The sequence below is a fragment of the Dermacentor variabilis genome, chromosome 2 (assembly GCF_050947875.1).
Source record: "Dermacentor variabilis isolate Ectoservices chromosome 2, ASM5094787v1, whole genome shotgun sequence".
In the NCBI taxonomy this organism is placed as follows: Eukaryota; Metazoa; Arthropoda; class Arachnida; order Ixodida; family Ixodidae; genus Dermacentor; species Dermacentor variabilis.
The window spans coordinates 117436641-117452930 of record NC_134569.1 but is presented as its reverse complement, the minus strand read 5'-3'; the positions used below and the strand labels follow the sequence as shown (position 1 = coordinate 117452930).

The following is a 16290-nucleotide window of genomic DNA, read 5'->3' as shown; positions in this document are numbered from 1 at the left end:
TTGTCTTTAAACGCCCACGTATAGCAGACTCCTTTGCTGGCCTTAGCTCTGAGCTCTTCCCTACCCTAGATCGCTCTTGATCGATTAATCAGTATTTTTCTTTCCACTGCCTTGGTGCTCAAGCAGAATTTCTGGCCTACGCGTGCCAATGCGTCTTGTAAGTGTATGTTGTCTTCGCGACTGACCAATCAGCGCGGCCGATCTCATTATGGCTTATCTCTCTAACGTCATTGCCAACCGATACCGACCTCTTTTTTCTAGCAGAGTTCTAGCAGAGCGTACTCGCTTCAGCTACAGTAGTCCCACGGTCAGCTCTTTACAGGCTGTCTCATTACTTGACGTGAGCGGTATTTTTAGGACTACCGTTAGAAAGCGAGAGGTCAGTTTTTCCTTACGAGCGTACCCGCAATATGCAGTGTCCGGCAGTGCTTGCAAAGAGCGTATCAACATTGGTTGGAGGAGAGATTTGCGTGCAATTAGGATGTTGACTTAGGAGGGCCCCTAAGGCACTCCTTTCCCATTCTGGGTACGATTGTTTAGGTCGTACATCACTCGGTGTGGAAAGCACAAGACTTCTATTAACTTTTATGCTATCAGAAACGCATGCAATATTAGCCCAAATCAAGAATGTAATGTTGAGCTTGTTTGTCATCATCTTACGAGGCAAGATTATTTTCTGAAGATTTCACTCACGTTGGCCCATGGCGCTTCGCCTCTGAACCGTATTCAACGGGGAGTAGCACATAAGGCCCGCATTCGTTCCCAGCATTCAGTACAGTCATAATTTCTGTGTTCTCGTAGCTTCGACTGAGAAGTGGATTGCACCGATAAGTTTGGCGCTGGTGAAGCACTGTTGTGATGAACACAACTACAACACATCCAGTACTATTCAGGATATTACAGGTGGGTAAGCAAAGCTTATGTGGCACAACCTCAACTGTTGATGCATGCACCAGGTGCCTTCATAGACGTGTCTACATTGAGAAAACTGTTTCTCGCGCAAAGGAAAAGTATCATAAAGTAGTATGATAATTCAACGACATTTGATTATAGTTTAGGTATCCCAATACCTTGCGGCCAGCGAATTTTGCTGCGAAAAGTTTGAACATGAAGTGATGAAAATCATGAAGTCGTGAAAGAACAATTTGATGTTTCTCTTCTGTTTTTAATGTTGTTCTCTGCGATATGAGAGCTGGTCATTTGAAAGTAAAGTAGCGAAGGTACGCAGCTTTCTAAAAAAAACAATGGAGTTGAGGTAATGTACATCAATGAATGGCATGTGTAAGGCGGTAACGTTCAATATAGGTTCTGCTATGGAGAGAATGTGCAAGATCCATCAGCTCTAGTGAGGCACGAGCCGCATTCGGTTCTGGCCTAAAGATTGGAGAAGACATGGAAGTGCGAGCACCTTTTGGGTTCAGTTCAGTAGCTTTCTTGAGTGTCCCCGTTAGGGATATAGCGTCCCTTGCCGGGCGCCATTTCCAAGTGAGTTTGGCTGTGCTCACTGCAACCCTGTAGGGATGATCTAGAGTTTAGAATTGAGTACTAATGTTTTGATTTTCCCAGTTAGGGTTCTACGATAGTGCAACGATTGAACTAGGCAAACTTAACTTGAGGGCTTTGTTGATACATGATTGTTGTAGAGTCTGAGAAGTTCCTTAAAGGTAACAAAATTGTCCTGATGTCTACGCCGTCATATATGGGTGTTTATCGACTCGTGTTATCGGGATTCGTTTTCGCGGGCCGTAGATCAGGGAACCATTTAGCATAACCGTATTACTTTAAAACGCACTTAGAAAACGCTGTTTCCGCGTACGCGTCGCACGAGGCTGTAGACACCGTAATGTTATGTCGCATTTTACGACATAATCGTCAAGCATGGAAACATTACCCATTATATATATATATATATATATATATATAAACGAGAAGAAAGGGGGTTAACAGAGGGTCCCGATTTTATTAGTCATATCATAAGAAGCCAACAAACATTGACACCAAGGACAACATAGGGGAAATTACTTGTGCTTAATAAATGAAATAAAGAAACGAAGAATTAATGGAAAATAAAGTGGATGGAAAAACAACTTGCCGCAGGTGGGAACCGAACCCACAACCTTCGCATTTCGCGTGCGATGCTCTACCAATTGAGCTACCGCGGCGCTGTTTTCCCATCCACTTTCTTGGGTATTTATGTATCCTAGTAGAACCCTGGGAGTGTTAGCCAGCGCCACCACACACAGACCTTGGCGGCGGACGTGGGACGTCCTTTTTGCCGCAGGCGTCACGAGAACGTGATCTTTTTGGGTGAAGGCAACTGGTCAATAAACCCACATATGCTACCTGAAGGCATCAATGTTGCCGGATTCGAGACCCTCGTTATGTAATAAACGAGAAGAAAGGGGGTTAACAGAGGGTCCCGATTTTATTAGTCATATCATAAGAAGCCAACAAACATTGACACCAAGGACAACATAGGGGAAATTACTTGTGCTTAATAAATGAAATAAAGAAACGAAGAATTAATGGAAAATAAAGTGGATGGAAAAACAACTTGCCGCAGGTGGGAACCGAACCCACAACCTTCGCATTTCGCGTGCGATGCTCTACCAATTGAGCTACCGCGGCGCTGTTTTCCCATCCACTTTCTTGGGTATTTATGTATCCTAGTAGAACCCTGGGAGTGTTAGCCAGCGCCACCACACACAGACCTTGGCGGCGGACGTGGGACGTCCTTTTTGCCGCAGGCGTCACGAGAACGTGATCTTTTTGGGTGAAGGCAACTGGTCAATAAACGAAATGCGAAATGCGAAATGCGAAGGTTGTGGGTTCGGTTCCCACCTGCGGCAAGTTGTTTTTCCATCCACTTTATTTTCCATTAATTCTTCGTTTCTTTATTTCATTTATTAAGCACAAGTAATTTCCCCTATGTTGTCCTTGGTGTCAATGTTTGTTGGCTTCTTATGATATGACTAATAAAATCGGGACCCTCTGTTAACCCCCTTTCTTCTCGTTTATTACATAACGAGGGTCTCGAATCCGGCAACATTGATGCCTTCAGGTAGCATATGTGGGTTTATTGACCAGTTGCCTTCACCCAAAAAGATCACGTTCTCGTGACGCCTGCGGCAAAAAGGACGTCCCACGTCCGCCGCCAAGGTCTGTGTGTGGTGGCGCTGGCTAACACTCCCAGGGTTCTACTAGGATACATAAATACCCAAGAAAGTGGATGGGAAAACAGCGCCGCGGTAGCTCAATTGGTAGAGCATCGCACGCGAAATGCGAAGGTTGTGGGTTCGGTTCCCACCTGCGGCAAGTTGTTTTTCCATCCACTTTATTTTCCATTAATTCTTCGTTTCTTTATTTCATTTATTAAGCACAAGTAATTTCCCCTATGTTGTCCTTGGTGTCAATGTTTGTTGGCTTCTTATGATATGACTAATAAAATCGGGACCCTCTGTTAACCCCCTTTCTTCTCGTTTATTACATAACGAGGGTCTCGAATCCGGCAACATTGATGCCTTCAGGTAGCATATGTGGGTTTATTGACCAGTTGCCTTCACCCAAAAAGATCACGTTCTCGTGACGCCTGCGGCAAAAAGGACGTCCCACGTCCGCCGCCAAGGTCTGTGTGTGGTGGCGCTGGCTAACACTCCCAGGGTTCTACTAGGATACATAAATACCCAAGAAAGTGGATGGGAAAACAGCGCCGCGGTAGCTCAATTGGTAGAGCATCGCACGCGAAATGCGAAGGTTGTGGGTTCGGTTCCCACCTGCGGCAAGTTGTTTTTCCATCCACTTTATTTTCCATTAATTCTTCGTTTCTTTATTTCATTTATTAAGCACAAGTAATTTCCCCTATGTTGTCCTTGGTGTCAATGTTTGTTGGCTTCTTATGATATATATATATATATATATATATATATATATATATATATATATATATATATATATATGAACTTACGCCATTCTGACTAGCTATTACTAAGCTCTTTAACTGCCTTGGCTAAATGTCTAATGAGTGGCAACAGAAAAACATACCCAAGCTCTCGAAAGACTATCCCCAATGGAACACGCTTGGTTTCTTCCTCATATCCCGTAGTGTGCTTTTTTTAACATGTTTTCCCCGGGAAAGTGGTGACAAAACCTTTTATGCATTCCTACTTGCCATATGCCATCTTAAAGCCCTCGTTATTCAGGATATACTTATTTTGCCTGGGTGCTGGTCATATGCATATCATCATCATCATCATCATCATCATCATCATCATCATCATCATCATCATCATCATCATCATCATCATCATCATCATCATCATCATCATCATAGTTACGCCCACTGCAGGGCAAAGGCCTCTCCCATACTTCTCCAACTACCCCGGTCATGTACTAATTGTGGCCGTGTTGTCCCTGCAAACGTCTTAATGTCATCCGCCCACATAACTTACTGCCGCCCCCTGCAACGCTTCCCTTCCCTTGGAATCCAGTCCGTAACCCTTAATGACCATCGGTTATCTTCCCTCCTCATTACATGTCCGGCCCATGCCCATTTCTTTTTCTTGATTTCAACTAAGATGTCATTTACCCGCGTTTGTTCCCTCACCCAATCTGCTCTTTTCTTATCCCTTAACGTTACACCCATCATTCTTCTTTCCATAGCTCATTGCGTCGTCGTCAATTTCAGCAGAACCCTTTTCGTAAGCCTCTAGGTTTCTGCCCCATATGTGAGTACTGGTAACGCACAGCTGTTATAAACTTTCCTTTTGAGGGATAGTGGCAACCTGCTGTTCATGATTTGAGAATGCCTGCCAAACGCACCCCAGCCCATTCTTATTCTTCTGGTTATTTCAGTCTCATGATCCGGATCCGTGGTCACTACCTGCCCTAAGTAGATGTATTTCCTTACCACTTCCAGTGCTTCGCTACCTATCGTAAACTGCTGTTCTCTTCCGAGACTGTTAAACATTACTTTAGTTTTCTGCAGATTAATTTTCAGACCCACCCTTCTGCTTTGCCTCTCCAGGTCAGTGAGCATGCATTGCAATTGGTCATCTGAGTTACTAAGCAAGGTAATATCATCAGCGAATCGCAAGTTGCTAAGGTATTCTCCATCAACTTTTATCCCCAATTCTTCCCACTCCAGGTCTCTGAATACTTCCTGTAAACATGCTGTGAATAGTATAGGAGAGATCATATCTCCCTGTCTGACGCCTTTCTTTATTGGGATTTTATTGCTTTCTTTGTGGAGGACTACGGTGGCTGTGGAGCCGCTATAGATATCTTCCAGTATTTTTACATATGGCTCATCTACACCCTGATTCCGTAATGCCTCCATGACTGCTGAGGTTTCGACTGAATGAAACGCTTTTTTGTAATCAATGAAAGCTATATATAAGGGTTGGTTATATTCTGCACATTTCTCTATCACTTGATTGATAGTGTGAATGTGGTCTATTGTTGAGTAGCCTTTACGGAATGCTGCCTGGTCCTTTGGTTGACAGAAGTCTAATGTTCCAGATTCTATATGCGATTACCTTAGCAAATACTTTGTAGGCAACGGACAGTAAGCTGATCGGTCTATAATTTTTCAAGTCTTTTGTGTCCCCTTTCTTATGGATTAGAATTATGTTAGCGTTCTTCCAAGATTCCGGTACGTTCGAGGTCATGAGGCATTGTGTATATAGGGCGGCCAATCTTTCTAGGACAGTGTTCCCGCCATCCTTCAACAAATCTATATGCATCTACATATGCATATACTATATATAAAAGGAATCATTGTATGGCACGATGAATTCTGGGCACACTCCGGGCTCAGGCTATTCTATGCGTCAAATCTTCGTAGAGAGAGTGATTCCGTAAGCTTAATTGCTTAATTCCTACGGTTCTTGAAACCATCAGCCATCGTTTCGTTAACAAGACTATTTAAGAGAAAGCGGACAAAATGAACGTGTCTATGTCAGCTCTTTTATTAAAATGAGCGCAATATACATAATTAAGTGCATTCTGAAACAGGAACAATAGTGAATAACAAACTGCTTCTTCCAACGAGAACCTCAGGACTCCATGCTGTCTAATAATCTCGGAGACAGCACCAAGCAAATACCATTAAAAAAGGGCGTGTTTTTGTGCAACTGGCTTCTGTGTCCAGGAGACAAAGAGCGCTTCAAAATGTACTGACATCCTTCGTTGCGAAGAAACGTTTTACCGAAGAAAAGCAGTATTATTACATTTATAACACTTTGTTTTCTATGAGCAATAGCTGTTAGACTAGAACACATCGCAGAAAACTACACCCAGAAAAGTGCTCATCCTTGAATACACAGGCTGTAATGTGCTGTTCCGACAAAGTAGTGCTTGCTTCTTCGATGTGCTCGTATGATTAACGAAGAAATATTGCATGCAGCACTCATTCCTCAGCCGCAAATTCAACTTCAGTGTATGATGTTCTTGGTCTCAGGAAATGCTACTCATCTTGCAGAGATTATTCACTATTTTACTTCTTCTCTTTCATTAGAAGAGAAACATCCTGAGGCCTTGCCACTGATAATCGGCTTAATAATATCCATCATGTTTTTTTTGTCAGGAGAAAAGCAATAAAGGAAGACCACTTCGACAGCAACGAATGCAATGAAGTCGATGATAACATGTTATTCGTTTGTGCAGTTTTTTGCAACGACATCCGCTATGATATTGTTTTCAGTAGCACTTGGCAATGGCTGAAGAACCGAGACTCCACCTGGCGGCCAGCGTCAACTTGCGCGGAATTGCTTCAAAGATCGCCTGAGCCTCGTCACTGCATGAATATGTCAAAGCTGCAGAGTAATCACAGCTTAGCACCATTGGGAGACAAAAAAATATGTGCCTAAAAGAAATGGAAATTTGGCTGAGCTGGTCCCGAATCATTCAAACAAACGCGCAGCGTATAAAGGGCAACATGACAGCGCTTTTGGTGTTGTAATGCTTCGCTCTGCGCTTACTTCACTGCATGCTTTTAAGTACGACACCTTTTCATACAGTCTCCATGTCGCTAGAAAAGTCCTCGAAATGGCGAAACCTTGAGTCTTAATGTAGTCTTGAGGTCCACCTTCCGTTACATTTCTTCATTTCATTGGCGACACAATTTATTCTAAGCTGAGAAACGAGTTCTTCACATTCATAGCTTTCCGGCGCACGACAAGCATGCAGACCTCCTTCCGTCATCACTTGACAAAAAAGAGTTTGGTAATGAAGTGAACGATGAAATGAAGATTCAGGACGTCCCAGAGAGTCCGTCAGGGTGTCCTAATAGTAGTGAACGTAGGGCGCGTGTGCCACCGCGAGCGGTGCAGGCCCCGGAGCCGTCAGCGCGACTGGCGGCCGCACGCCATAGTGAAGTGGCGCCGGTGCGGCATAGGGAAGTGGCGCCGGTGCGGCATAGGGAAGTGGCGCCGGTGGGCCGTAGTGAACTGGCGCTGGTAGCACAGGTGCGGCGGCCGGCACAACCGGAGCCGCCGGCACGACGGGTGCGACGGAGTGGACGACTGGCGCCGCAGCGGGAACCGGGTGTGCCCAGTAGGGAGCCGGCGCGTGGAACACCGCTGGGTACGGAGCTGGGAGAGCCTTGGCCACGGGAGCGGGTCCGTAGACCAGCGGAGCCGGCGGAGGAGCCGGGAAGGCCACGGGAGCAGCTCTGACTACGGGCCTGAACGAAGCCGCGGCCACAACGGGAGCAGCAGGGAGCGCAGGCCTTGCCACGGGCGCGGCAGCCACGGGGGCGGCTGCAGGAGCGGTGTAGGAGGCGGCAGCGGGCGCCGACGGCGCCGTGCCCGGCTCGTTGGTGTACACGTTGGCCCGGAAGCCCGCGCCGTCGGCCACGTAGTCGACTTGTCTGAAGACTCCGCCGGCGTCCTTGTAGCCGTAGTTGCCGCGCTTTTGGTTGGCCGCGTCGCTCACTTCGTTGCGGTACTGATGGGTACCGAACTCATCCTTGGAGTCGTAGCCGAAGCTGTACGGGTGCGCTGGCTTGAGACGGGTAAAAAACGGGAAACAGGTAAGGTGAGGCTCGGTGCTTCTCGTATTAGGCAGTCTGCAGCGTGTAATAAAAGAATGCTCGAATTTCACGCTTCGCTGGTTATCGAAAATTGTACGAGAAATGGAAGAAGGTAGTAACTGTAGAGGAAACAAATAAAGGAGAACGTTCAAGTGTCAAGCCGTGACGAAGCTTACCTGGACAAGAACAGCCGCCGCTGGCGCTGGAGCTGCGGCAAGGACGGGAGCTGCGACAGCTGGAGCGGCCAGCGCTGCCGGCCGGGCATAACCGGCAAAGGCGGTGGTGGCGGCAGCGGCAATCAAGAGCACCTAAAACAGCAAGCATACTCTGAATGTGGTCAATGAATGTCATTTCTGCTAACATGCATCTTGGCTGCACGCAGTGAACTGGCAAGTACTGAGGGTGAAATCACGGAAGTTTAGGTGCAACGCATTAAGTGTGCCTGCTGGCATTACTAGGCGATGCAACAGTTTCTCACGCTTTTGTTACTCCGCAACGTTTCTAGAGCCGCGATGGGGATTGAAATATATATATATATATATATATATATATATATATATATATATATATATATATATATATATATATATATATATATATATTGCTTGGAGATAACATTACAAACGCTTGATAGTATTATATATATCTTCAGACAAATGATGTTAAAAGACAGTTGTTGCAAAAGAAAAGAAAAATAAGAGGAAAGCAAAAACATCTTCGGAAACTATCTTTTCTTCTGCAAAGACAGTAAGGGATTTCTGCGCATTTTAACTTACGAAGGATGCACTTATTGTATAAGCCTCGTGCGTCAGCAATAACTGTAATAAATTAAATATTTTCAGAATTTCAGATTGGGCGTGGCGGTTTGTGGTTATGTCTATACTGACGTACAGAGTGTCTGATGAAATTCATTTTTACCGCATTGGAAAGTTAGAACAAGTGCCAAAGACACAGTGCCTATTGTAATTAGGTGGACACATCTACTCGCATTTTGTATCAATTTGGCATTGTTTACCCCTATACCGAAGGTAAGATGTCTGAGGCACTTTTTCTCAGCTTTTTCTAGCTTATCGCCTCGTGTTCTTGATCTCCGCATGCTACGGCTGAAAAACGCACCGTGTCTTGTGTTCATTATGGGACAGACTATATTAGCATTCAAGGTAGCTAGCAATTCGACGGCGACATCGAAGTGGTTCGGCAATTCGCCAGCGCTAAATCGAGAAGCGGAGAATTACGTAAAGGTAGATTTTCCGAACGCGAGCGTGTTTTTGTCCTCGGTTGTAGGCGTAGTTTTGACTTAGTGATTTGAAAATACACACCGAGGCTCGGCATGTAGTTTACAAGCGTTTTGTGGTAAGTTCCCACTTGATGCAGTGCCACAACTTGCGAGTCCCTGAACCGCCGGCGAACGAGAGTCATGAAGACGGTGAAAAAAAATCAAGTAAACCGTCTGAGGTAACGAAGAGTTTACAAGGCTGCCAGCGCCTTCTGCGAATGACTTAAATCTCGGCTGCCACTGCATATAGAACAGCAGCTTCGTAATCTTTAATTATGACCTACATGCAGCGCGAGATGGAGGAATTCGCGCCGTTATCCGTCTAAAGCCAGTCAATGGCCAGCATAAATGAACTTTCCTTGACTGTGGTAGCCACACGATACCTGGACGCGTCGCGAAAGGTATGCGTAAGTGTGAGGCCTCAGGTAAAGGCCCTTATCTCGCCATCCACGTCGAAGGACGACACCTAAAGTTCATTGTAACGACATGTGCAGACGTCTTTGCTTGCTGGTGCTCCTGCACATGCATTATCGCTTGAAATGAGTTCTGTTGGCACTTTAGGGTCCGACGCCGCTGCAGGTCGTTGCAACCCCGCACATGTGTTCAACTTATGCATAAGCATGCCGAGAGATACATTGCCTCACTTGTGGCCATGTTATCCCTATGTTTAGCTTTGAGCCCCAATGAAGCTGATTCTATTCTTTAATTTGGTGAGGTTTGCTGTTGTAAAACAACGTTCTCAGTAATGAAAGAAATGATTTGAGCTGAATAAACTTCTTTTTTCTTGCCTAGCTGCTTCTGTGAAGAAAATGCTTGCATTCGCTGTCTACTGGTGTCGGTTCACAACTGAAACTGCTTTGAACTGCTTTGCCAGCATCAGCCACGTTCTGCTCTTCTTGATGAGATTAATGTAAGAGTTTTGAGAAGACAGCATTTATATGTGAATGACTCAGTCCTGCGCAGAAGGCTATGCATGCTCTGCTGAAGTTGTTGCCACGTCTCGGGCCAAAAAATGGAAGTTCAAAAACAAAACCACCTGCTGCCGCTGGATTGCTAACTCGGCTAATTTCGTTTGTGCTCCTTTCCTCTCTTTTCCTATATAACCACTTACCCGTTCCGCGCGTGCAGGGTACCCGACCGGTACAACTCTTGGTAATTTCCCCGTCCTTCTATTCACAGTTTCTCTCTCTTTCTGCTTTGAGAACAGTTATGACAGTCGTCCTCATCGCTGACCTAATGACATGAACGTGATGGTACCCTTGACGTAAACTGACAGCCTTCGTACTCGAACACGAACGATTGCTTTTCTTCATGTTCTTTCTGATTGTAGTAAATGGTGCTGTAGGTGTCTGATTCTAAAGAAGACACACCTGCCTAAATTTCTGACCGATAAGTATCTGTGGGGTGTACGTAAGAAGAAGAAGCGATTTCTTTGTTCGTGAAAGAGAGTGGGAAGAAGATACCGCGGCGTCCGTTCATTCCGAAGTTTCCAGCATTGCTTAGCAGTGTCCTCGGTCCTAACGTTAACCTACTCAACTAGCTATGTAAGTTTTTCGTTTTCTTTACAAATGAGACGCTGGGCAAAGTAAAAAGCTCGAGCAAATGCGGGCAATTAACTCATGACGAATAAAAGCGTTAGTACAATGAGAATTGGCCGACACTCAGCCCGCACCGCCCCGCACAGCAGCAGGGGCATCGATACCAAGGGAAAGGCCGAAGTAGAGCGCAGGACTTGCCGGAGCTAGCTAGCTGCGGTTTGGAACCAGGACGTTCTCACAGTATTAACCACTGCTCAGAGGAAGTGGCGTACTAGCACTTTCATCAATAATGCGTCTGATACTTGCCATTCAAGTTCTTCAAGCAAAAATAATAACAAAGACGCCAAGCGTCACTCAGTTCTCGGAAGATTGCACACTTTACATTCTAGCACTGTGGATTGAGCTCGTGGAAGGGTGTACACAGTGCAGTGTGGGCCTCCATCTCTCCCTAGCACACATGCATAAAATTTAACTCATTAATATGCTGGTTTGACGCAACAGACATTTGACCGCGCAGCAAGGTATACCGTGGCAAGAGAGAGAAAGGTTGCACTAAATGGCAGGGACCTTTGCCTCCTCGGGAAAGATTTTCGTGCTAAAAATTTCAGCATCAAAGTATCTCTGCATTGCGGCGAAATAGCACAAAATCCTCACGGCCTGGTACGTAAATCTAACTATTGTGTTCAGCACTGTAGCCTGTTATTGGTTATTCTTAATATGAATCATGGAAAGATACAAAATGCATGTAGAAGGAAACAGAATAGCCATAAAGTAGAGCTGGATGAACTAAGTGTCGGTACATACACATGTAGGTTTAAAAACGCTAGAGCATACACTACGAGATGTGCAGTTATACGCGAACATATAGCATTGCGACAACTGAAAGGCTTCGCGAGATATACATTCCAGTAACTGGGAAGGTTCAGTTGCAATGGGAAAGCTTCTGACAGTAGCTGATGCGGTTCCTTCGAGAATACAGGTAGCCGTATTGTGCCTTGTTGGAACAGATTCAAAGAAAGCCGACATCGAGGAACTGACGCACTTCGACCGCACATGAAGCAGCTTCGCGGACAGTCATTTCGTGCCCATTTGCGGAAATGAGGAAGCGGTGGCTTTACAAAGAACGTTGTGCCCTCTGTATCGTTCCCACGCAGGTCGTTTTTTTTTCCTTATTGTGAAATTCTTCGTCGAAGTCGCGTATTTATAGGACAGGAACTTTTACAGCCCATTGCGATACGTCGCGGACACTCGAAGAGCGGAGGAAATCGAACTCTCTCAGGCGCTCCCGGTTTTCGCACACTGTCTCACCTGAAATACCATGATTGTTCCCTTGCGTGCGTCGACACCACGGCGACAAAGATTGTCTTCGATATCAGCGAAGCAGCAGGCGTGCACCCTGCGTGTATATCCTGTGGGTCGCAAGCGCGTCTTTCGGAATGGCGAGAAAACGTTCGCTGTCATCAGGAATGCACGCGCTTATATACAGCGGGTGCGGTGTACAGTGGGGCTGTCGCCCTACTTTCTATTTCACGACACCACGGGCGCCTGCCGACATGTGCGCATGAATTAGCCACCATTTCCCGGCGCGTGCGCTCGCGCATGTGTTCGAAAACGAAGCGGGATCGTGCGATGCACGAGGAAAGAAAGACACGAGCGTGAAATGGGTGGTTGAAGTTCGCCTCGCGTCGCCCCGAAATCTGCATTTGTGCCGGGGCGAAAGCACTCGCAGTTTTCAGCGCAACACGCAAAAAGAAAAACATCTACGACGCACTTTCGGTTTGACCTGAAAGGTCGCCATGCAGAGCACGCGGGTTTTTTTTTTTATAGGGCGCGTTACTGCGTACGGCAGTTTGGGTGTTTCTCCATGGGATCGTAGGCTTCGCAGATACGCGTGGACACATGTCGTCAGATGTGAACGTTTCCGTGCCATTTGCGGAAGTGTCGTATTGCCTCCAAGGTTGGTGAGGTTGGTTTGCATAAGTTTGCTCAATTTTGCGAATAATATTGTACAGCTCAGGACATGCTTCAGCAGCCACTTTATCCGAGTAGGCGCACACGCTGACTGCACGAACACTTCCTCCGCACAAGTCCTTGAACGATTCAAGCATCCGACCATATACCGCCAAGCCACTAAGAAATTTTGTACACTTCGAAGCGCAAAGTTCGCCTGATGTCACTAATATTCTGGATAAGGGAAGCTGCAGATTTTACAGACCTCGGCTCCAGAGAGTCGCTGAAAATACTTCACCCCTTTAAGTTCTAGTTACTTGTCGGTTGTGCCACATACGCGTATACACAGACCCCACGGATTGCGAGCTATTAGACAACTCTCAAGGAGCGTAACGCCGAGATGCGTAAACTAATTTAACCACAGCTACATAGTTCCAATTTTGATGTTCAGAAAAACTGAGTTAAAAGAAATTTTGGAGGAGTCGCTGGAGTGCGGCATATTATTTTTCATTATATTTTTACAGTAAAGCCGTTAGGGCGACTAGTAACACTCAAAAGCATTATATGTAACTTCTCATATTTTTTATGAAAAAAAAAGACAGCATCACTCACAATCTTTACATTTTGGAAAACTGTGGAAAAGCTCTGGTGAAATCTTTTGCCAAATTTTGCGTTGTGTGTGTTAATTAGGAAAAAGAATGAAAATTGCTGTCCTTGTTGTCGGCATGTTTAAAAACGTTATATGAAACTGCTACAAATTTCCTTCGCGAACTATGGGAGACATGTTCATATTTTGCTGAAGTAGAAAAAACGGTATAAGTAACGAACAATAAATGTTTAATTATTGTAGATTGATTACAACCTTTCCAGAAAATTACTTAGGGAAACGCTCCAGAGTGTCTTACTGCTGTTTCCCTCAATGTTTGCCAGAATCCTAAAACAACTGTACAAGGCAGAGAGATCAAGTTTTAAGGAAATGGGGTCATGTTAAGTTTAATCTGAGGGGAATCTTTCATGTTTCTGCCTCAATTACAACCATTGCGAATAATGACTGAATCCTTGTTTCTTTATTTTCGCTGTCTTTATGTGCCATACTGAGTACACAGTTGGCTTCACTGGTGTCCTCTGTAAGCTAGACAAGGCGCCTTGTCTATATTTAGATGCCATGGCGCAGAACTTCGCTCGCGTTATCTGGTGCAACTGTGAACAGTGCCGCTGATCAAATTTAGCAAAAGTAGAGCTAACGCATCGGAATATCTTTGCGCGATGACAAATGAGTTTGAATCAAATACAGGAAACCCTCGAAATATTTGCACGGTCATCTCATACTGTGTTTTCTAGTTTCCCCAGAAAACTCTACGTTACGCCAAGTTCGTACTTGTTGAAAATAGGGTTTCCTTAAGTGTAATGCGTAGCTAAAATGTAATGTTTCTGGCTTGTTTCTTACTGGAATGGCCATCAGCCCCACGTCCGACACATGCAGCTGTTAAGAGACGCTCACACACATTATTTGTGTCCGCCCGCGCTATAGCGCCGAGATGCGAGCGATATGCAGAGTGATAAAACAATGGGACAATCGTCCACTGTCAGAACTACAAGCGTTACTCCAGTGCTCCCAAAGAACATCCGCGCAGAAGGCCTTATTCGCGTTACTAAGACTCTTGTGGTCTACGGGCCTTCCCGATAGACTTTAAGAACGCCGCCCCCAACCGCTCTAGTGTACGCGGTTTGTTAGTGCTCGTCCCTCTTTCTCTGTTTCCCTCTCTTCCTCTCTCTCTCTCTCTCCTTTCTCTTCTTCACTCTGTATTCCTTACCCCCGTACAGGGTAGTTAACCGGATATACCTCTCGTTAACCTCCCTGCCTTTCAAGTTTTCAAGTCCTATTCAAGTTTTATTCATCAACGATGTCAGTTTTACAAATAATTGTATACAGAATTAGCATTACACATGGAGCCCCAAAGTTAGTAACTGCCAGGGGGACTCCTATACATGAACAAAATGAAAAAGAAAAGTCTAGATACAGATCAAGCATTGGTTACGGTGACTTTAGAGACAATTTGATAACAATAAGGAGCAGAGCGAAAAAACAAGAAAATATACAGCTGTTTAGTAAGACAAAAATGAACTTCGCCGACCTTCTGAACAACGCCCTGTGCCATTGACAGAGCAATCTCACCTAACATCTGACCGACTACCTCAAAATTCGCCTCAACCACGCCAGTCATCCCAGCGACCATCTCAGTCAGCTCTTCAGCGACCTGCTTCGAGCACACATGGAGCTTCAGCGTCGTTTGGTGATTACGCGTCTCTACCCGTGGCACAGATGATCCTGCCCATGCTATTCACAGCTCTGCGTGCAATTCTCAGTGCCATCCGACACGCAAACAACCTTCCAGAGCTAAAAGCACTGCTTTCTATGGAATCGTTGGTGCTTCCACAACCACCAACAGCTCCACTGCAGGCTTACAATGAATAATCGTTATAACAATGTTTTCATATTTCAGTGGAATGCTAATAACCTTCGAAATAAGTCAGCTGATTTTCGCAAACTACTAGCTCAAAATAACTTTCCTGTTTTGTGTATACAGGAGGCAGGCGTAGGAGATGACTTTCGTCTTTCGAACTATGTTTTATATATATCATCGCGCATTGCTGAAAGTAGCCGAGCGATGTTGTGCGTGAGAAAAGACCTGCCGTGCTATTTAATACAGTCGAGCGATTTAAATATACTGAAGTTAGTAGCATGCAAGATATATTTCAGAAATACAAGCGTTAGAGTGATCAGTCGATATCTGCAATGCTCTAGCAAAATATCAGTAGACAGCTTGGTGAATGTGTTTGGTATCGCAAGCTCACATGTGCTGGTTTGTGGGAACTTCAACGCACATAACGTCATCTGGGGCAGTGAATATAAATATTCCCGTGGAAGCGTTATAGAGACTGCCGCAGAAAAAAAAGTAATCTGGTCGTGTTAAATGAAAGCTCTGCAATGTTCTTGCGGGGGTTTCGTTACTTAAGCTCTATAGATGTCACGCTCTGTTCACAAGACCTTCTTGATGGCGCTGAATGGTCAACAGACATAGAAACGCACGGTCGTGATCATTTTCTCATCCTGGTAAAACATCGCCTCATACGGAGTGAGGGGACAAGGTGCTACTCAAACTATACTAATTGGCAAAGTTTTCGGCAGCATTTAATTAACTCATTGGGCGAAAATCCAAACTTTTAAAGTTTTACAAATATATTGTGTGAGTATTACAAGATCTGCACAAAGCAAGTCATTGTTCCGAATTAATACGCTGCAGTCGACGGGGTATATGAATGCCTAAGGGCAATTCGAAGACGCGCAGAACGGGCTTACCGCCGCAGTGGAAAGCTGGATGACTACAAGATGGCACAGAAAGTTCAGTCAACTTCGCGCAGACGCTTTCGAAAATTAGGGACGAGAAGATAGCCAGAATACGGCGCGTCGTTGCCTCCGTTTACTCCAGTTCCCA

General features: G+C 45.3%; 1 protein-coding gene and 2 non-coding genes across 3 annotated transcripts; 2 read left to right on the top strand and 1 right to left on the bottom strand.

Annotated features, from left to right (window-relative positions):
- The first annotated feature begins 3242 nt into the window (after positions 1-3242).
- Positions 3243-3315, top strand: TRNAS-CGA (transfer RNA serine (anticodon CGA)). Its single transcript has one exon. It is a non-coding gene; the product is annotated as a tRNA-Ser (tRNA).
- A 393-nt stretch (positions 3316-3708) lies between these two features.
- Positions 3709-3781, top strand: TRNAS-CGA (transfer RNA serine (anticodon CGA)). Its single transcript has one exon. It is a non-coding gene; the product is annotated as a tRNA-Ser (tRNA).
- Positions 3782-5952: 2171 nt separating this feature from the next.
- Positions 5953-12417, bottom strand: LOC142570956 (uncharacterized). Its single transcript, XM_075679254.1, has 3 exons — positions 12152-12417; positions 8206-8337; positions 5953-8001 (listed from the first exon to the last, which is right to left on the bottom strand). The coding sequence occupies exons 1-3, from the start codon at positions 12302-12304 to the stop codon at positions 7282-7284; spliced, it is 1005 nt and encodes a 334-aa protein (XP_075535369.1). The 5' UTR covers positions 12305-12417; the 3' UTR covers positions 5953-7281.
- Positions 12418-16290: the final 3873 nt, after the last annotated feature.

What these genes read in the sequence shown, in the direction of transcription:
- LOC142570956 (XM_075679254.1), bottom strand. Translation starts at nt 12,304, where the DNA reads ATGACAGCGAACGTTTTCTCGCCATTCCGAAAGACGCGCTTGCGACCC. An exon ending in GAACAATCATGGTATTTCAG is followed by an intron (nt 8,338 to 12,151) that starts GTGAGACAGTGT and finishes TTGCTGTTTTAG; the next exon opens with GTGCTCTTGATTGCCGCTGC. An exon ending in CGGCGGCTGTTCTTGTCCAG is followed by an intron (nt 8,002 to 8,205) that starts GTAAGCTTCGTC and finishes ACCCGTCTCAAG; the next exon opens with CCAGCGCACCCGTACAGCTT.